The sequence below is a fragment of the Diplotaxodon limnothrissa genome, linkage group LG23 (assembly GCF_057381915.1).
Source record: "Diplotaxodon limnothrissa isolate DT_005_m linkage group LG23, D_limnothrissa_male_GT1.1, whole genome shotgun sequence".
Taxonomy (NCBI): domain Eukaryota; kingdom Metazoa; phylum Chordata; class Actinopteri; order Cichliformes; family Cichlidae; genus Diplotaxodon; species Diplotaxodon limnothrissa.
This window is the reverse complement of record NC_140617.1, coordinates 26,313,774-26,335,809: the sequence shown is the minus strand read 5'-3', so window position 1 is coordinate 26,335,809 and position 22,036 is coordinate 26,313,774. Positions and strand designations below refer to the sequence as shown.

Genomic DNA, 22,036 nt, shown 5'->3' with positions numbered 1-22,036 from the left:
TCTTAAAATATAAAACTTCACCTGTTTGTATTTGATCAAACAGATTTATTTTCCTGATATTCAAAGACTTCAACTTTTGGCATTACTCGAGTATGTACAGTAACATATTTATATAAATGTATTTACAGGCAGTATGGTAGCTGTTGGTGATATTACTCATGTCTCACCTGGTAACACTTATGACTGAGTAGTTTTAGTATTTTATGTGTGGTTTGTTTTTAAATACAATTTTCAGTGAAATACAAGAGAAAGTAAAAGTGATGTATTTTGGTTAGAGTGAAGGTTAAGATTGGATGGGCCCCATGAGATTTCTTTGGTTTTTAAGTCAGCCGCAGCACTCTTGACTTTGGGCTGGAGAATATTTAGCTTGTAGGAAACATTTTTGTGTACAACTAGACTAAACTTTGATCTTTAAATTCACAGCAACTGTCCCAGTCTAGAACCAGTTCAGAATAATGGAAGAAATAGATTTTAAAACCAGTTTGAAACATGGTGGCAGACACCTGAGGCCAGTAGTCAGGATTTCATCTTATCTAGATACAGTAACTCACTCCAGAGCAACAGGTTTGAAATTAAATGACCAGCATCGCCACTCCTGGAAGATCCCTCTGACCTCTGTGTGTCAACGCCAGGAAGGTCTAAAGTCTTTGTGTTGTGAAATTTGTTTTCTAAAACACAATTTTGCTCTGTGACTTTTTTCCACCTGTTGGCTGTAAACAGTTCAACAGTTATTGTTCTTTAAACATTACTAAACAAAAGTTTAAGACCAATTAAAAAATGTTTAGTCTCACTCCATTTCTTCTTGTTGCATATTGAAGCTCTACCTGGAACCTTGTTAAGATCCAACCATGCAAAATATGATTTTTTCTGCCATTTTTCGAGTCTTAAACTTTTGACTGGGACTGTATGACCCTAAAAGAGGATATCTGTTTGTACTTTGCAGGTAGACTAAGCGTATTTGAATTGTTTTTATTTTCTTTACTCTGAGCGCTACTGTACATAGCGCCGAAGCAGCTGAAAGACTAAAAATTGAAAACCATCCTTTTTTTTTTTAAATGAATTTATTGAAATAATTCAGATTCTCCTGCATCTCAGTGATAGAGCTGTGAGTCTCAACTCACTTCCTGCCTTCACAAAGTCTAAACTTTATTAATGTATTAGATCTTTTCCAGCCTTACTGGCCAAAACTTTTGAAGAACATCCTTTGAATAGTATGTTACCTCACAATGCTTTTCCTCTCACACTGCAGCATCTGTGTTTTTGGTCTGCATTGTTTAAACTCTCATCTTTGTAAAATCAGTTGCTCTGTTGACAGTACATGTATCAATCGTTATACTGATGTTACTTGGCCCAGTTTAGAAGCAGCAGAAAAATATCAGTGTGAAACCTGTAACCTTAACAGTGTGTTAGTTCAGTTTAACCTCCGAAGACCCGAACTCTTTCATGGCATGCCTTTTTGATTTCTCTTTGCTCTTTGGGCTGATTGGGACCTGAAGAATGTAAAAAACAAACAATTAGCAGAATTTTTTATTTATTTTTTTAACCTGATTTTTGTTTCTGACAAAAATGAGATCCACATAAGAGGACATTTGTTTTAAATTTTGATAGAACAGTGGCAGCATAACGTCCTCGTAAGTGGATATCAGGCCCCTGTAGAGCAAAAACCCAGAATGTGATGTCCACATGTGGACGCTAGGTGCTAGGAGGTTAACTTAATTTTATACTTTTTATATAATTTTATAGCAACTGTTGTTTTAATGCTTTTTATTATAAAGGTAAAGATCAGACAGTATTACTGAAAGAACCCTAACCATCAAATGATGCGATGGTGGGGAAGAAGAACTCCCTTTAAACAGGAAGAAACCTCACAACAGGATCAGGGAGGGGGTGAGTGAAAGAGTAGGTTTTTATACCTTAAAAACAAAGCATGACTGACTCATTTTAATACAAGCATTTATTATACTGATAAAATGAATCCAAACAGTCATTTATGATGATCATTTCTCATGAAGCAAGCAGAAACGTTTTAAATGCTACAGTTTTACAGCAGAGGATACTGAGGGCTTTAAAGTTCACAGTTAATCAAAAAGAAACACTATGTACAAATAAAAAGGAGAAAATTTTCTCCTGTTTCTGAAAGGTGACCGTGCTGTCAAAATCATACAGGAATCTAAGAGTCGAGTACATAACCTGATGACCTCTGGTGAAAAGTACAGTACAAGGAGAAGAATGAAGGTCAAAGGAATATGACCTCCCTTCAGTTTCCATCTCGAAAGTCTGCTGCACTCATCTGAAAAGAAATAAGTAAAATTTGATTTAATTTTTTTATTTTTAATATAATTCCAAATCACAACAACAGTTCCCTCAAGGCGCTTTATATTGTAAGGTAAAGAACCTACAATATTACAGAGAAAACAGAAAAACACAAAACGTGCTGGCAGTTACAGGGTAACAGGGTTAGCAAGGAAGAAGAGCTTCATGCTTTTATTATCAATGTTCTCATTTCAACAAAATTGAGACAATTTAGGCCAAAATACATCTGGGAAATATTCTCAGCTACATGAAGAACAATGTGTCCTGTAGCCAGTGGTCTAAATCACACAGTACAGAGCTCAACATCACAGAGGCAGACTGGATTACGTGAAAAAATACAATACTGAGACCAAGCGCAGCTACCGACTCAAATAAAAATGAAAACAGTCAAAACTCATGTCAAAAAAGGGTCAGAAACCAGTTCAAAGTCATATCAGAAATTGGCATGTCAGAAGCCAGTCTAAAAACCAGTGGTGCAGTTTAGTTTACTGGTTAGCAGGCACGCATGCCTTATAGCTGAAAGCTTGGGTTTGGTCGACCAGCAATCCTTTGCTTCATCTTTCCTTGCACCCTCTCGCCTTCCGATCAAGTCTTGACTGCTAAACTGCCAAATAAATGTTAAAATCTTTAGAAACCCTTCCAAAATCATGCTGGACCCTAAACTTTGAAAATAAGAACGAGGAGGGCTGTCCAAATCATGGACCGTGTTGTCCTGTCAGATGGATTTTCTTTTAAAGAAGAAAAAAAAAAAGGAAATAAACTTAATCTACCTGGGCGGCCCACACAAGTGAGGATGATGTACTAAACACTTGAGGGAGTTTAAACATTAGTATGGCAACATGCAGCAGGTGTGTCAAAGCTACACCGACTAAACTTTAACACATAGCAGCGCAACGCTGAAGCTGCATCTACCTGATGGTCAAAGTCTTCGAGATCCAGCAGATTGTTGGCCTGAAAGCAGACCTAGAAGACAGACAGAAACATTGTAGAGGGATAGACAACAGGAACAGCTGATGCAGTAAAGGGGGGCTGGAGCCTGTCCCAACACTAGAAACTGGTGTCCATAAAAGGAAGTCCCTTTTCAATGACATCATGCAGTGCCAAGAGGAAAAACAAAACAAAAACTGTTTCTCCAGGGGCAGAAGGTCATTTATACTGCCATGTTTTTAAAAAAAGAGACAAAGATTACTCAAAATTTCTCTCTTTTCATCTCTAAATGACATCAGAGTGTAAGGATTCAGCGCCAGCTGCTTTCAGACGCCATCAATAAGCTCCTTCATCATTTCTAACTGATGGCCAAGTGAGGGGAATCACTGCTGATGGGTTTTGGACAATTGTCCCCATTCAGAGCATGCAGAGAAAATTTCCATTAATTTGCATCTTTGCATAGACAGAAGACAACAGTAACATGTTTTAGGAGGTTTGATCTTCAGGTTCACCCTCCTGGTTGCACCAAACTTGATGGTCTTGCTGACAGGACCTCTCGGTTTTGTGGCGACCTCGTTCACCAAAAAGTAAGTACACACACACACACACACACACACACACACACACACACACACACACACACACACACACACGGAAACAATGAAAGTGAAGATGAACCAGAATCAGTCCAAATCCTCGGGCTCCTGCTTGCCCGCTGCAATCTGCATACTGCCACAAGGTGGTGCTGAAAGGGCCATCCACACAGAGAGCAGCAAGGTGGTGACAAGAGAGTCAATGACAACCAGCAACTTCAAGTGATGATGGGTAAAACTGAGGATTTGAGGACACATGACCAATAAGCATGTGATATTAACTTGTCCGCCATTTTGTCATTGTGATGATGTAGGATCGAGCAAATAAAGTTCCACTCACACACGCTTACAGACCAGTTGTGAGAGAGAAATGAATTGTGATAGTTGGTGGGAAAATAATTGCTAAAGCCTCAGTTAAACGTACTGACAATTTGGTCCCTGACAACCACCTGTTGCTAGGGAAAAATGCGTATTGCCCATCCGATTGGCAAAGACCTCCTTGTGAGCAGTTGGACTTGTCTACAGACATTGCCCAACTGCTCAAGATCGTTTGCCTTCAAAATAAAAGCTCTGGCAAAGGGTGACAAAGAGTGTCTGTGAAGGTTCTTAGTCATCCAGGTCATCATAGTCTAAAGAGCTTGGAAAGAAAAGCATCTGGACTTAAAGCCACTTCATAAACGCATGGCACAACATAGAAGAACTTCCTCCACGGGACAAGACTCAGCTGTTCATCTGCATCTAAAGGACAAAGGTCGCTCTTTTAAGGATGCCAATGTTCACATTTTGGACAGAGAGGACAGATGGTTTGAAAAAGAGAGTGAAAGACGCCATCTATGTCCACTGTGAACGACTGTCTTTGAACAGAGGCGATGGTTTACAACGCCAACTGTCTGCCATCTATACGCCAGTTTTGAGATCCCTTCCCAGACACCTTAACGCCCACTCACACCCTGGGCCATCTGACCTCAGTAAATCACATGATAGGGTGGGGCTGGGCTTCACAAGGCGTACACCCGACACCTTGGCTGATTGTGACCCACACCGTTTTCACACCTTGGACTTTGTGATTCGATAGAGGATCAATTAGAACTGAAGAAGCTTCTTGGATAGGAGGTGAAACATCTTAACCTCCTAGGACCTGGTGTCCACATATGTGGACATCACATTTTGGGTTATTTAGACCAAAATACTCAATTTTGCTCTACAAGGGCCTGATATACACCTACGAGGACATTATACTGCTACTGTTCTGTCAAAATTTTAAACGAATATCCTCATATGTGGCTCTTATTTTTCTTAAAAACAAAAGGTAAAAAAAAAAAATCTGGTAATTCTTTGTTTTTACATTCATCGGGCCCCAATATGCCCAAATATCAAAAAGAAATTAAAAATGCATGCTTTGGAAGAGTTCGGGTCCTAGGAGGTTAAAGGAAACTTAAAGAAGTCCAGACGCTTTTATTTCCCAAGCACCCTAGGTTACAAAGATTGCAACTTTTACTTTGAAGGTGAACAGCCTTCATTTCTGGTTTGCGTTGTACTTTTTTGAAGTTTTACTACTGCTCGGCTAATACCAAATTTATAGTTTAAACAGTGCTGACTCACCACAGCGTCAATGTCTCTGGGGCTCACGTACTGCTCCAGAGCCTTGTAGTCGTCCGGAGACATCGGCATCATGTTGTCCTGTAGCCTGGACGGATGTCTGAACCACACGGACACAAACCATGATTACACGTTAAGTCTTTCTCTTTAGTCGTGATGCGTTTGTTTCTCTCTGCTTACACTTCTGAAACCGAAATGAGCTCCGTCTTCATGTAGCCAGTCTTGTCCGTGTCCTCAAACTCCATCGGTTCAGCAGCTGGAAGGTAAATGAAGCTTGGATGAAGGTCTGCAGAGTATCAGAGTATTTATGGGCGAAAACCAAACGTAACAGCAGCTCTTACCCTCTGATGGTTTGGGGTAGTACTTCCCAAAGGCCTTGTCTTTGGGTATGTTGGGGTAGAGGAAGCGAAGCGGGTTCTCTGGGATGTTTTCCGCTGCCATTACCTTGTAGGTGCGGATGATGTCGGGGAGCGAGACGGCGGAAAGCTCCTTCTTCGTGTACGGCTCCACGGAGTGGAAGACCGGCTTGTCTGCGTGGAAAAAGAGACCAAAGAGATTAAATCTGAGGACTAAACCTCCTTCAAATTTACTTCTTGCACAGGACATCAAGGCTATTGGTTCATGTGGTTTGATTTGAAGTCGTAGAGAAATCTCCCAAAATAAAAATGTCTCGTCAGCCACATCTTTAGAGACGTTTAATCATGAAAACCTTCAAAATTTCAAGTTTTGTGTTGTTGAAAGTGTAAATGAAGGTCAAATGAAGTGACTTTATTACCGTGGACGTCGTGTTCGATCCAGGTGAAGGTGATGGCTCCCTCTCGGCTGCTCTCGCTGAACCTGAGCAGGAAGGTGCCCGGACACTTGTCAGTCAGCAGAGCCTTCTCCCTCTCCTTACTGATGAATCCCATGATGCAGCTGCAGGAGGAGAAAACAAACAAACTCATGTTTACCGCTTAAATTCTCCCCCCACGGACTCTCGCAGCTTCACTAGAGCGCCACTCACCCATCGTTCCAGAGGGACAGCAGGTGTCTTTTGATCAGGTCCAGGATACCTTCAATCCACAACCAGAAAGGGAACGCCTTCTCGTTTGCGCTCTGCTGCTGGACGAATCACAAAGTCTGGTTCAGTGCACGATGAATAAAAGTGATTACAGGCGAATATTTGTTGGCTCAGATCACGAGGCAGCTGCTCCAGAGTCAAGGCTTTGGAGCAAGCTGCCTGAGGAGGCTGCAGCCATGGGAACGTGGCTCAAGCGTCAGTTATACTCAACATTAAAACAACCTTTAAAAGCTTTATTTGGGAGTAAACTTAGGGCCAATAGAAAAGAAGCTGATGACAAAGATACCCACTTGTTAGATGGATATAGATGAAGACACTGATATAAATACACTATGTTGCCAAAAGTATTCACTCAGCCATCCAAATCTTAAAATTCGGGTGTTCCAGTCATTTCCATGGCCACGACTGGATAAAATCCACCACCTGTGCATGCAGACTGTTTCTACAAACATTTGGGTCGCTCTGAGGAGCTCAGTGAATGAATGACTGAATGAATCCAGCATGGTATCGTGACAGGATGCCACCTGTGCAACAAGTCCAGGCATGAAATTTCCTTACTACTAAATATTCCAGTCAGCTGTGGGATGCAGACTTTCTCCAAAGTCAATCACCAAAGACTGCCAATGTAAAGCGTCAGATGCAGTGGTGTAAAGCACTCCACCACTGGACTCTAGAGCAGTGGAAACGTGTTCTCTGGAGCGAAGAATCACAGTTTTCAGTCTAGACCAGGGGTCGGCAACCTGGTGTAGACGCAGTCCTTATACTGCGGCTCCGCGTGGTTTGGGAAAATAAATGACAAGTATTTAGCTGAAGTGTATTTTTTGTGTTAGTTCTTTTTAAACTTGTAGTTCTAAATTGGAAGATTATTGTGATTTTGAAATATAAAAATAAAATTATATTTTATTATTTTTCGTCGCTCAAAATAGCGTCACACTCGCGGAAGCCGGTATACCCGCCGAAACGCCGTGCATTTCCCGAGACTTTCAACCCCTGGTAGGTCAATTATGGATCTTCAGATCCACATTATGTCAGCAGCTCCACCGTGAACTATGTTAAAAACAAACACCGCTCACGCCTCACAGATGACCGCTTACAGTCCCGCGCAAAGATGAAAGTCACTTCACTGTGCGCAGAGGTTCAGCAGCAGAAGTTCCATTGTAAACATACCACGGCAGACCTGACGATATTTCCATGAACATGCTTTTCAGCATCTCTTTATTGACCACTTTTCACACACAGCTGCTGTACGTATACAGCCGGCTGTAGCTTTTCAGCTCACAGCCCGACACACACCAACACAACAGCATAGAGAGCACAGACGTTAAGGCGGCGAGGCATGATTGCGGGTGCCGCTCAGGTGCGTCCGCCTCCTCACATGCAGCGGCACTGCAGACCACGCCCCGCCACACACATTTACCAGGTAAAATAAATATAAGTAAATAAATAAATATTTATGCAAATATTTATTTTTCATTTTTTAGTAAATAGCCTGCATTTATATAGCGCTTTACTAGTCCCTAAGGACCCCAAAGTGCTTTACACTACATTCAGTCATCCACACATTCACACACTGGTGATGGCAGCTACATTGTAGCCACAGCGCACTGACAGAGGCGAGGCTGCCGGACACTGGCGCCCTCTGACCACCACCAGTAGGCAACGGGTGAAGTGTCTTGCCCAAGGACACCACGACCGAGATTGTCGGAGCCGGGGCTCGAACCGGCAACTCTTGAGCCACAATCGCCCCGTTGCATAGTAGCGTAGTGCTTTTTTCCAATTATTTTTTAAAATTCAGGTCAAGGCTCTGCTACGCTCCAAAAGCCCAAAGGCGATATAAGGGTGGCACACAACAGTTTTTCTTTGCTACATGGATCGTTTTCCTTTGGTTATATTTCTTTAAGAGTTCAAAATGTGTTCATTACATAAATAAAATGTAATTTTCTCTGTAGCACTTCATGGATTTCATAAGCAACACACCTTAGTTGTTCACACAAAGCATAAAGGTAAAAAACAATACATACAGTGTTATCTTCATTTTAGATGTCAAAAAGTATTTGTGGCTCGCAGTGTTTTCCTTTGCATGGAAACCGGGTCCAAATGGCTCTTTGGGTGTTAAAGGTTGCTGACCCCTGGTCTAGACGGTACTTGTCTGACTGCATTGTGCAAAGTGTAAAGTTTGTTGGAGCGGTTATTATGATGTGGGTTGTTTTTCAGGAGTTGGGCTCAGACCCTTAGTTCCAGTGAAAGGAACATAGAGGGTTCAGCATATCAAGACATGTTGGACAATATCATGTTCTCAGCTTTGAACAGTTTGCGGATGGTCCCTTCCTGGTACAACATGACTGTTCACCAGTGCACAGAGTAAAGTCAATGAAGACATCGATGAGTGAGCTTGGTGTGGAAGAACTTGACTGGCCTGCACAGAGTCCTGTCCTCAAATCAACAGTTTGACCTCACAAATGTGCTTCTGGAAGAATGGTAAAAAATTCCTCAAAACACTCCTAAACCTATGGAAAGCCTTCCCAGAAGAGCTGAAGCTGTTATAGCTGCAAAGGGCCAACATCATATCAAACCTTATGGATTAAGAATGGGACGTCACTCAAGTTGATGTGTGTGTGTGAAGGCAGGCGAGTGAGTACTTTTGGCAGTACAGTGTATCAAACAGTCTTTACGGACTTTGTTTTTATTGGTAACTATTTACATCAACACCTCCATAATTGCATTTTTTTTTTAAGTTTTAACCTTTGTGATTGTTACGTTGCCCTCTGAGTCTCCTGGTTTTGAATATAAATGAAATCATTATCAGCTGGATAAATGAGGCTTATCAGACTATGGCTCACCTTGCAGAACTTGGTCCAGGGGATGAGTCCCTCCGGGTTCCTCTGAGCTTTGGTTCCTTCACAGAAAAACAACCAGGTACAAACATCTGCAGGTTATTCATGTGTGCTGCAGGTAGAAGTTTATTAGCACAGCAGTGACAGTCGGCCATTTGTTGACTTTGAGCCATTCGTTTTGGTCTGCAGCTTTCTGAGCCTCAGATCGTCTTATATTTCATCAGTAGTAAAGAAACGACAGATTGAGGGTTAAGATCTTTAGTTATAGTTAAGGTTTAAGCCTGTTATGAATAAAACAGAGACTCACCGAGCAGTTTATCAGCGAGCATGTTGAGCTGCTCCTGGTTCAGGCCTCGCTTGGTGACGGAGGAGAACTGCCAGCTGAGCACCTCGGAGAGCTGAGACCACTTCGCCGCAGGAGGGGAGAGGAAGAACTTCAGGTTCTGGAAAATATGACAGTTGGAGATTGGTAAGAGACAAAAGCGAGGGTACGTGGAGGTGCTAGGAGCGGACTGAAATCAAAGCGTGTTCTCACTTTGGGCTCCGTGGTCAGCATGTTGTACCAGAGGATGGAGGCCCAGCCGCTGGGTAGCTGGCAGACGTTGGAGATGACGACCACGGGCAGAGAAATGGCCTAGAAATAAATAAAACGACAGGAGGAAGCAGCAGGGTTTAATCTCCTCTATCAACTCCAGTTTAATTCTGAGCATGAACAAAGGGCGGGTCTCACCTCAAGTTTGATGTCGAGTCCGGACTGGTTGAGCTGCAGCTCCGACTCAAAGCTGAGCGAGTGGAGCTCCTCGGTGACGATCAGAGGACCCTGAACACCCAGAGACACACTCAGCTTACCCAAAACACACAACACCCTTCCCCAAGCCTCTGCAGGAAGCATGCAACGTTCCTGTAACTAAACTTCACTCCACATCACCAATCTACACGTAAAACCACATCAAATGTAGTTTACAATCTTTCTCCAACAAAACAAACTATGTGTCCATATCTGTCCTTACGTCACATTTACAGAGGTTACATATAAAGTAGAACAAGGTTCCTCATATAGCTATGTAAGCTGTAATGCGGGACAATGAATTCTTTTCTTTTTCTAGTGTGCATTACATATAAAATGATTTTTTAGGCCACTGTTAGTTCTATAAAATCCCTTCAGTTTTTTCTAAAGAACTTTTATTTTGAAGCTTTCGCACTAACATGCCGTGGGAAGCTGAAACGGTGATTTTCATGTGACATTCGGCCTGGACAGAATTACTAATTTAATGGTTATATTCCACCACACAAGAGAATAAGCGCAGAGAAGGAGGGCGCGCTCCTACAGCTAAAGAAGAGGAAGAAAAAACATCCAGGTAGACGAGTCTGTTGCATATTGAAGGCCTCTATGATGACTGTAAAACAGCCAGTATGTGACCTGCAGTCTCAAACACACAGAGCAGGTTTGTGTATTATATGGAATAAAGTTTTAAAGGCTCTTACGTCATTTGTTCTGTTTCCAGGTCCTTTCTGTTCTTTGAGTTGCTGTATGGAGATTAAGTTGGAAAGGCATCACTATTAGGGTGTCTAAGAAATCTCCCTAAATAATAAAAACAATATATAACCAGTGGAAGGGAATACTGTGGGTTTAATACTAAGACACTGATTTTACCAAATGTCTGAACTCTGCTGCCAGACTGCCGTTGGACTCCTCCATGTTCATGACTTTGGTGTTTGTCCCCAAAATGTTAAACCTCCTGAACCTGATTCAAAGATGATCAATGGAAAGCTATTAATCAGCTGCGTTACTGAATAACACGTTATATATTTCAATGTGTATGAATACATTTCAGACGTACCCTTTCTTCTCTGTAACATCCCTGAGGAGAAAAAAAAAAAAAGTGTTACATATTTGGAAACATGCAGCATGATGATTCAAAGCGGCAAAAGCAAAGGTGAGAATTTGCTTACTTATCAAACAGGGCCTTGACTTTGAGCTGGTAGTTAAACTCTTGCAGTTTCACCAGAAACCTGAACCGAAAGGAAACGAGACTGAAACAGGAAGCTGACGCTCACCAACAGATAAACATCACCTGACGCAATTTCTGCGTTTTCATTTCATTTGGGTACAAAACAAAGAAGGAAAAATTCTTATTTTATTTATTTTGTGGGATGAAGAACTCTCTCTTAACAGGAAGAACCCTCCAGCAGAGCCAGGCTCAGGGATGTATAGATAGTATGGATACCAATGTTGGTATCAGTATTGGATCAATACCAAGCATGACAGGACCAAGAGTGGTAATAAACTGGTTCTGTTTTATTTATTTTTTTAGAAATTATATAAATGAGAAATTATATGAATTATTATATAACTTATATAAATGTAAAAATGATTTAGTGGTCAGGGCAGAAAGACACGTAAACACTTCACATTTAACTTCTTACCGAAGTTTCACCGTAAACTGGACGCCTGTTTTCAACACCAGTGGTCTCTGTGGGTGGGTGGGCATGCAAGGCTGCCTCTCTACAACTAGAGAGCTTCACACAGATCAGAATCCAGGTTAACAGCCAATAATAACAACACTCAGCAATAATATTGATAATAATAATAATGATAACAATAAAGAGTGAAGGGTTTCATACTTGGACAGCAGGTTTTTGAGGAGCTCCAGAGCTCGGCCTTCCAAGTAAGCCTTCTTCAATGTGATGGGGTCGTTCTCATAAGTGAACTTCTGCTCCAGCTCCTGCAGCTTCTTCAGGTGCTGACGGACCTGCTGCAGACTCTCCGCTACTGCCGTGAACCTGCAGGAGGGCGAGGACAGGAGATCAGATAACACACCAGATGAAGCACCCAGTCGACCGAAGAACTGTTCATGAACTGGACCCTGGATTACTTTTGGTTCTCCATTTACTTTCAGTCATTTATCTCCTCCATTTAGGATTTTTCCATATCGTTTAGTGACCACTTTCATCTGTTTATCTACCATGTTACGTCTTTTATCAAACTATTTTAACATCTTATTAAACCCCTTTAACCTTTCTTCTCAAACAGGTTCACATCCTCGCAGGTGTTTAATCAAAATGAACTGATGAAAAAAAACTGATGGAAAAATTACGATGAGGAAGGTGAGGGAAATATTAAATATAGGTGGAAGAATGAAAAAGACACTAAGATTGATGGCTAAGCAGAAGAGGAAGTGAAGAAAGAGGCGATTAAAGAGGAAGAGATGGGATGGAGAGGGCGGCTCACCAGTTCTGCAGCTGGTCCACGCAGGCGTTGGGCGGGCCACCGATGCAGGCGATCTTCTGACGCTGCTTCCAGTCGGGCAGCTCCTCGGAGATCAACTCTGCCAGCAGGGCCTGAGTGACGTTCAGCAGCTCGTTCAGCCCGAGCACAGCGTCCTAAAAAAATCAAAACAAAAAAACCCACACCCAAGAGTCCATCGCATCAGTCACATCAAATGTCCTGTTATGGCGTTTAAAACTCCTCAGAAAGAAAAAGTTTATAAGATCAAAATGACTTTATTGTTACAGCCCAGTGACCTCAAAGGGATTATATGTTAGTCGTGTTTCTCGTCACCTGACGCTTGGCTTTCAGCTCAAAGCACATCCTCCCGACTGTCATCTTCTCCTTCTCCAGGTCCTTCACCGTCATGCCGTTCATTTCATTCTCTGTGGAGGAAGAAGGAAAAAAAATGCACACAATTAAAACTTGGAAGCAACATAGATTGAATTTTAAATGAACTTTTAAGAGCATTTAATATATGTCAGTTTGGAAAAGGCCTTTCACTCTGTAATTTTACCAACACGAGCTACTTTGTTCCAATTTTTTAAGATCAGATCACCGCATTTGGCAACAAGTGCGCTTTAGCTCAAAACCTCAAAACTCCGTCAGCTCTCTGAAATTATTTCTCTGCCTCCATAACTCAAATTGCCCCTTGACATGTTGATCTTCACTGTATTACCAAAAGTACTTCCTCAGCCATCCAAATCACTGCAATCACATTTTGGGGTTTGGCTCTACAGCTGAGCCTGGACGATTTCCTCACCTCTGTTCTTCAGTGTGTTGACTTTGAAGTCATACTCGTCCTGCAGGTCTTCTACGTTCTTAATGTTCTGATCCACCACCTGATAGTCAAAGAGCCCGTTAGAGATTTTCCAGCAGAGCCGGGCCAACCTCGAGCTGGGACCTACACGCTGCGTAATAGTTTTACCTGGACTATGTGCTTCATCTCTTTCACTTTGTTGTCCAGCTTCTGTTTCTCCACCACCATGGCCGACACTGCCCCATCAGTCTCATCCTACCGAAACAGAGGTCACACATTTTAACGTCTCTGAAACAGAAACAGGTTTAGACTCTTCGGTACCTTGAAAAGTGAAACTGAATTCAGGTATTAATTTAGACATAGAGGTTAAAGTTCTGCTAAACAACGAAATCAGATCAAGATTACACCCACTCCAAGTGTCTCAATCTTAAGACAAAATCCGCTCTCCTTAGCTAACATTAAGCATCATTATCACAGAGTATATCGTAGTTTTGATAGCAAAACTGCATCAATCTTAATGTATGTGGTGTAGATGAACAGAAACCCGTGCTGCTACCCTCATGTTTAATCAGATTTCTAGATAAGGCATTTAAAAGTAAAAACAAAGAAGAGGGAAGAAAACAGAATCGCAAAACATGCTAAATAAAGAAGGAACACTTGCTGTAGTTTTAAGGTGTTCAGACTTTTCAGGTATTTGACAAGTGTTCTGACTTGTAGACGTTTCACTTGGGTCATAGTTTTGTCCACTGATCTGTCTGCAGAGGAGCAAATTTTAGCCAGTTTCTCATCAGGGCCAAAAACATCACTCTGGGATCAATGAGGATATCACAGGCAAGTATTTCCTTTTCCAGGCATGTCCCACCGGGAGAGGCCCCAGGGCAGACCCAGGACACAGCTGGCATGCCTTGGTGTTCCTCCAGATAAGTGGAGGAGGTTGGTGGGGATGGCTTAGGAGAGGGAGGCCTGGGCATCTCTGCTTGGGCTGCTGCCCCCGTGACCCGGCTCCGGATAAGCGGAAGAAGATAGATGGATGGACAGATGGTATTTCCTTTTAAATTAAAAGTAATTTATCCCACAAGCGTTGCAGTTTTATACATGAAAAAAAAAATAGGTATAAGGGGTGTAATGAAGTAGATCCTTTCCAATTCTTTCTATCTTTTAGATCTAGTAGAAGGTTGCTTTAATCTTCTGATTACGGCTTGTGGCTGTGAAATAGAAATTTCTGTGTTTGAGTGGAAAGATAACATGCAGATGAAAAATTACTGGGAAAAAAAACAAAAAAAGGATGATTTATTTTTTTACTCTGTGAGAGTAAGAGAATATAAACAGCATGAAGGTGAAATGGTTTTTACAGCTTTATTTAATGCACTAAAGTTATAGTACATAAGAAAAAAGCTGATTCTGAGGTTGTTTCTGTTGGTTTTTCATTTTGAAGAATGAGAACTCAGTCCCTGTGTGCATATTGGGCTTTGATTCATAGAGCATGCAGACGTGTACGCACCATGCATCAGCATGATTTTGGAGCATTCAAGCAGCCATTAAGTTGGAAAAGTAATACAATTCTTATCATTTGTTCAGCTATTTTTGTCTTGAAAGCATCTTTTCTCTTGCTTTAAGTTGCATCTGGTAGGATTTACGATGGTCTACCTGCACCAGAAGCTGGCTGTAATCCACCTATAAGCTGTTTGAATCCTGAACACTCGTCTATAATTTAAACCCCAGATGTGTGAGCCTAAAAGTAAATGTGTATTTAAAGCCAGAGTCTGATTAACGGAAGGATTTAGATCTGTCGGGTGTTATTCTGCTGTCATAGTTATGTTCTAACAACGAAACCGAGCTGCAGCTTTTACCTCTGTGCTCTTTGCAATCTCCAGTATCTTCAGCTCCTCCTTCAGGTTTCTGGAGATGATCATGGCCATGTGGACGGGATCTTCCTGGAAGCGATCCTGGAGAGAGAACCGCTCGTACTTTTAGTTACATAAAGGAATTTAACCTGCCTCACACAGAAGTATTTCGAATCCAGGGTCGGACCTGCAAGTTCCTCTTGATCTTGCGAATGTTGTGCTGCAGCAGGAAGTTGTTCTCCAGAGCGAAGCGGCTGTGTTGGTCGTCCAGCTGAGCGAGAAGGTCGTGGAAACGAACCGTGGCCAGAGAGTCCTGCATGGCCACCGTGTCCCTGAGGAGACCACAGTAAGTCTTTGAGTAGCATGAACAGAAGACGCTCAGTTTGGGGTTAACCTTGAAAGGGTTACAAATTGGTTTTCAGCAAATGCTGTGCTTCAACAAAACCTTTATCCAAATATTGAGAAGTCCATGATTATCAGTCTCATTAGCTCAAACACTTTTGCTTTGGTCTGATAAAAATCTAGCAATGGAACAGTTAATGAACAGATGCTGAAATGATGATGAAGGACAGGTATTTCTGCACTTTTACAACCAGGATTTTATGGGCTGTGAGGACTTTTTCCCCCACATGTAATTAAATTTTTGCAGCTGAACCAAAACTCTCAATATGCGCAAAGATATCCCTGCATTGTGGATACAATGTCATGAAGCTTTCCATATCCTTGGTGACCCTGTTGTTTTCCAGTGCAGGACCATAGATCCAGATCCAGATCCACAAGTGTGAGCTCGCTTCTGTTTGGTCTACGATGTCGATACAAATGCACCTACAGTTTTCTTTTCCATCAGGACATCCAGTTTAACCTTTGCTTTGATTTACTTTGCAACCTTTGATTTTCTTGTTTTAGTGTTAGTTATTCCTCTTTTTATTGTATGGAGGGGATATGCCAGATAAAAAAAATTCAGGTAAATCAGTACAGGTATTACAATAAAAACAACTTTTTAATGGTTCAAACGAGTCGATGAGAAACGTTTGCCAAAAAAAAAAAAAAAAAAGACGCTGCCCTTTATTCGGACTTCTTACCAGTCGATGCTTTCGATCCACTTGCTCAGGTACTGACGGATGTCCATGGGGAACGAGTCATCGTACAGCTGATCCACCTGCTCCAGGTACTTGCTGTCCAGCATCTGAAGCTGGCCCCACTGCGCCATCTTCTGGTGAATGAAAGCAGCTCTGTCAGGACATTTTTTGCACGATGTGGCACAGTCTACGCAAAAGACGGGAGAGTCTAAAAGCTGCATTCTTACTAATGACCAGCAGTGAGATAGCCTCTTCCCTATGGGCTCAAAATGTGGTCATAAATATTTTGTATGTGTAAAAAAGATTTGTGTGTGGACTTAGCCAAAAAAAACCTGCAAGTTACAACTACGAATTTTGACCCTATTTTTCTTCCTTTCATCTGATTGGTGAATGTCATGTCAATCACAAATGTAACAATCCAATCAGAATTTGTGATTGACATGACGTTGACCAATCAGCTTAAAGGAAGAAAAATAGGGTCAAAATTCATACTTGTAACTTGCAGGGTTTTTTTTGGGCTAAGTCCACACACAAATCTTTTTTACACACACAAATCTTTTTTACGCATGCACAAATTTTTTTTTTTTTTACACATACAAATCTTTTTTACAAGTACAAAATATTTATGACCACATTTTGAGCCCATACTTCCCCTGCTCAGCGATGCCAATAAAATAAACTCTCTTGGTGCGTTTTTTCACTAAAATCTGTATTTTCACATCTTGCTAATTAAACATGAACTTAATTTTATTGCTTTTTATCTGTGTTAGTGTCAGAAATAAGAGGTAATCAGTGCCACTCAGTTTCAAAACAACAGGTAGGTGATGGCCAAATTGCTCAGCTTCATCATTTTCCTAAAAAGCACAAAAGGTGGCTACATATATACAGGCTTTTCTACCGAGCATCAGGCAAGATTATTCACCATTTTAGTTTCACAGATAAGAAATGTTAAAGCATTTTTTCTGTCATACATATCCTGTTTCGTGGTGGATGTTCATGCACCAGAGCCTCAAATAATGAGGACAGTGTATGTGCGAGTAATCGCTCTAGCCTCAGACTGCTCTAAATACTCAGTTTCAAAAATTCCTTTTCCTACTCTTTGATCTTTATGATGTCATGGAGGGCACATATTTCTAACATGTGCAACAAAAGTCTTGATAGTGAGGGGCAGCCAATCAGAGCTGCTTAAAGTCAGCTTAAAAGTGAAGGAGCTAAAACAGCTTAGACAGAGAATGAACTGGAGACCAAGTATGAGATAAATAAAAATGGTAAATGGCCTGTATTTATATAGCGCTTTTCTAGTCCCTAAGAACCCCAAAGCACTTTACACAACCTGTCATCCACCCATTCACACACACATTCACACGCTGGTGATGGCAAGCTACATTGTAGCCACCCTGGGGCGCACTGACAGAGGTGAGGCTGCCGGACACTGGCGCCACCGGGCCCTCTAACCACCACCAGTAGGTAACGGGTGAAGTGTCTTGCCCAAGGACACAACAACCGAGACTGTCCAAGCTGGGGCTCAAACCGGCAACCTTCCGATTACAAGGCGAACTCCCAACTCTTGAGCCACGATCGCCGCCATATAATATTATTATTATTATTATTCTAATCTGGGAATCATGCAAAGCTACTCTAGCAGAGTCCAGGAGTGAAAATATGGAGCTGGAAATAAGCAGAAAAAGTCTGATTTTATATACTTTTTCACTGGTGTGTCATCAAAGACTGAAGAAAACCCTAGCTGGGTTATTAAACGCCCACAAAAGCAGATCATGTGTGTAAATTTATCGACATGTATGTCACATTTCTGTCTGCAGTCTTCCGCTGTAGACACACAACAGTTAATAAAAACATACAGAATCTATTATCATGAGGCTGTGAGATAAAAGTGGCAGAAATCTGAGACTTTTTAAAAAACCCTTTAAAGGGAATTTACGCTTTTTGAGAATTCGCTAGACGTGGATACTTAGTTAAAGTTTATATACAGTGTAGAAGTGTATAATAATCCTGAATAAATAAAGGAAACATTTTTTAGTCATTTGTTCTGAGCTTGGTTTTCTAAGAACTCATCTTAAATCCATAAATATATGAGGATAATTCAATAATTTGAAGATCTAATTGAAAATATTTTTTTATTTCTGACTCTCCTTGCATCACTGTGGACAGAAGACAAAGGTCAGGAAGCTCCAAAACATTTTTCTCACTACAGAAAACCAGCTGCTTGTTTACAGTGTGAGAAATTGTGAAATGATAAGTGCTGACTCGAGGATTGTCGCGGGCTGCCACCCGCCTCCTTCCTGGCTCAGTTGTGCTCTGACTTAAGATCAGAAAGTAAAAACAAAGAAAGATGTGTGTGATGATGTAAAGGAACATCCAACACTGATTTCTGTTAAAAGTAGCTGGATTTCATAGACACTGAAGCTCAAACTGTAATTAGCTGCACAGATTAATTCCCATATTGTAAAACAGGATTGTTTGACAGCTAAAGAAGAGACAAATTAACATTTTGTTGTTTTGTTTTTTTTAAATCAAACGCAATCTTATCTGTATTTATCTTGTTCCAAGTGGCTAAACCTGAATGTAGGAGGCGTCTAAGGTCAGCTTAGGTTTCAATTTCCCCACAAATGCGACTCTGCCTCCAGCATCAGTTAAAAAATATATCATTAAGAGTATTTAAACGTATGTGTATCTATATATATATATGACCTAATTCCACATTCATGAGACGATCATAGCCAATAAATCCATTTCACAGCTTTAATTTTTAATCTTTCTGGCTCCCCAAGTCACTTAAGGCAGCCCTGTGGTCCTTTCCAGCTCTCCTCAGCCAAACTCTAATCGGTAATGTGTCTTTTTTAAGATTCAAGCAGAGCCCCTTATTTTAACGTCTAACAATACAAGACTCAATAGATTATCTATATGTTGGTGCCTCACCTGAGAGATCGGCATATACAATAATTTATCTGGTGTTACACATCGACTAAGATCCCGACTTTTACACGGGGTTGACAGGTAATTATTTACGTTTCGGACCCCTAATGGTTGGAGGTATGGACGTAAGCGTGTAAAAAGTTAAGATTTGATTTAAATAACGGCTACGGACAGATACACAAATATTAACACATACACAGAGGAACGCTTATATCCCGTAAACTGCCATCAAGTGTTTGCAGGAGTCGTTTTTTTTAAGCATTACCGATTAGCAAGTTTAAGTGCTCTCCTAGCACGGCTTGCTGTGTAAAAGGGTCACAGATGCGATTAATATAAAACAACGTCACCTTTTGAACATGTAAGTCATGTAACTTACCTTTAATGTAAAGGTAACGTGAACAAGCTTCCACGGGAAGTAAGTTGTGTTTCCGAAAACGCTTGAGTCCCTAACAGCTCTCCTACCTTTTTTCTACTCCAGTGGCGCAGCTTACTTTACGGAACACTATCAGCCAATCACCGCACACCATTTACGACAAGCCCCCGCCCTTTTCCACGAGACAGCCAATCACAAAGAGGGAAAAACGGCTGTTGTTGACAGCTACCAAGCATGCCTGAAAAAAAATACACAGGAGTTTTTTTGTTTAAAGCTGCCCCTGTAAGCATAACATCAAGAGTCAAGATGTATTTTGTCATTGTACAAAGTCAAAGAGAACGACACTGTACATAAAATGTATTTTTAATTGAGTTTAAAGCAACATGACGCAGGCTTTTCGGAGGGAGAAAGTCAGTACAGAGAAGAGCCAAGAGTGACCACGTGTTTTCAGAGAAAGCGAAAGCTGCAAGGACGCCTACAACTCTGAAACTGAAACTTAACTTAAAAATTATGTTTGATCGTTGACATGTGAAAAAAATTCTGGAACAAGAAAGTAATAACTGAAAATAAAAGACGTATTTAAAAAACATAACAAAAAAACTAAACTTTAAAAAAAAATCTTATTGTAGTCTAAATATCAAAAGTTATAATCTTGTACCGACAACAAAAAGGTGCTAATCACCGGTTTTAAAACGTAAATATTTCACTAATATTTATTCTTTGTAGTTCTTATATTTTACAAAGTTGAAAACTTCAATGGAGAACAAAAGTCTTGCCCCAGCCCACATTTCTTCCAAGAAGTCAGAATTTCCTGTAATTTTCTAAGTGGTTTTGAGCAGTATTTCCCCAGGCTTTCCAAGGACCTCTCAAAGTTTTTCTTTGGGCATTAGCTACATTTCCACTTCACTTAAGTCTTTCAGAGGAAAAAAGGAAGTGGTAGATGCATCTGGACCTTCAGCTGATCCATCTAATGTTCACTGAAGCCTCATCAGAAATGGTCTCAGTGGAAGGTGGCTGTCAGGAAGCCATTCTTAAACAGGAAGGGGAACAGGAAGAAAAGGCCTGAACTGAAAGGAAGTGGAAACCAGTCTGATGGAGTGATGAATCCAGATCTGAATGTTTATGGTTCTAATCATCATTAATATGCAGACCGGTAGGCAGAAAAGAGGTACAGTGAGTGTTTACAGTCATCTGTAAAACATGGTGGAGGCTCCGACATTGTTTGGGCTGCATTTCAGTCAACGATATTGAAGATCTTTGTCAAAACTGATGAATTATCAACATAGAAAAGTACCATCACATTTTGATCCAGCATGCAATACCATCTGGAAATCATCTGATTGGAAACAGTTTAATTTTTCTTCATGACAATGATCCAAAACACACTGCCAATGCAGTAGAAACATACCTGGATAGACAAAAAACACAGAGTGGAACACTATCGGTCATGGATTGGCCTCCCCGGAGCCCGGACCTCAACATTATTGAAGCAGTGTGGGATCAGTGCTTTCAACACCATCCAACCCGCACTACTGAGAGGGAAGCTGGAGGGAGCCAGAGTAGGCAGACAGCTGACTGCATGGACCATCGACTACCTTACCAACAGACCACAGTATGTGAGGCTCCACGACTGTGTGTCCGAGGTGGTAATCTGCAGCACGGGGGCACCACAGGGCACGGTTCTCTCACCTTTCCTGTTCAGCCTTTACACTTCAGACTTCTGTTATAATTCGGACGATTGCCATCTACAGAAGTTCTCAGATGATACAACCATCATTGGATGCATATCAGACGGGAATGATCAGGAATACAGGGGGGTCATCAGTGACTTTGTTGGCTGATGTGAGACCAACGTACTCCAAATCAACGCTGGCAAGACAAAGGAGATGATCATAGACTTCAGGAGGAAGTCAACCCCTACAACACCGGTGAACATCCAAGGGAAAGATATTGAGATAGTGGACTCTTATAAGTACCTGGGTGTTCACCTCAACAATAAACTGGACTGGACTACAAATACAGACGTCCTGTATAAGAAGGGCCAGAGTTGACTCCACCTGCTGAGGAGACTGAGGTCCTTCAGAGTCTGCAGGACTCTGTTAAGGACATTCTATGACACTGTGGTAGCATCTGCCTTTTTCTATGCAGTGGCCTGCTGGGGGAGTGGATGCACGGACAGGAACAGGAGCAGGATTGACAAACTGGTCTAGCTCCATGCTGGGATGTCCCCTGGAGTCTGTGGAGGTGGTTGGCGAGAGGAGGATGTTAGTAAAGCTGACATCCATCATGAACAACCCACATCACCCACTGCATGAGTATGTGAGTGGGCTGAGCAGCTCCTTTAGTCAGAGACTGAAACACCCTCGCTGCAGGAAGGAGCGCTTTCACAGATCATTCATCCCAACAGCAGTTGGACTCTATAACTCCTCAATCACGATGTCATAAGTCACTG

The 22,036-nt window shown here is 41.5% G+C and overlaps 1 protein-coding gene across 5 annotated transcripts; it reads right to left on the bottom strand.

The window, feature by feature from the left end:
- Positions 1–2,002: 2,002 nt before the first annotated feature.
- On the bottom strand, positions 2,003–19,681 carry stat1a (signal transducer and activator of transcription 1a). Of its 5 annotated transcripts, XM_085347983.1 has the most exons (25): positions 19,588–19,681; positions 16,281–16,411; positions 15,386–15,530; positions 15,205–15,300; positions 13,523–13,609; positions 13,358–13,436; positions 12,889–12,980; positions 12,559–12,710; positions 11,952–12,110; positions 11,754–11,846; positions 11,280–11,339; positions 11,168–11,188; positions 10,981–11,071; positions 10,812–10,853; positions 10,057–10,146; positions 9,862–9,960; positions 9,634–9,769; positions 9,333–9,388; positions 6,436–6,533; positions 6,208–6,347; positions 5,774–5,962; positions 5,613–5,688; positions 5,436–5,532; positions 3,226–3,276; positions 2,003–2,290 (listed from the first exon to the last, which is right to left on the bottom strand). In XM_085347983.1, the coding sequence occupies exons 2-25, from the start codon at positions 16,406–16,408 to the stop codon at positions 2,258–2,260; spliced, it is 2,310 nt and encodes a 769-aa protein (XP_085204109.1). In that variant the 5' UTR covers positions 16,409–16,411; positions 19,588–19,681; the 3' UTR covers positions 2,003–2,257. The 5 variants fall into 5 exon arrangements, with proteins under 5 accessions (XP_085204109.1, XP_085204110.1, XP_085204105.1 ...); XM_085347984.1 differs by lacking the exon at positions 3,226–3,276; XM_085347979.1 differs by lacking the exons at positions 2,003–2,290; positions 3,226–3,276 and having other exon boundaries at positions 3,530–5,532.
- Positions 19,682–22,036: the final 2,355 nt, after the last annotated feature.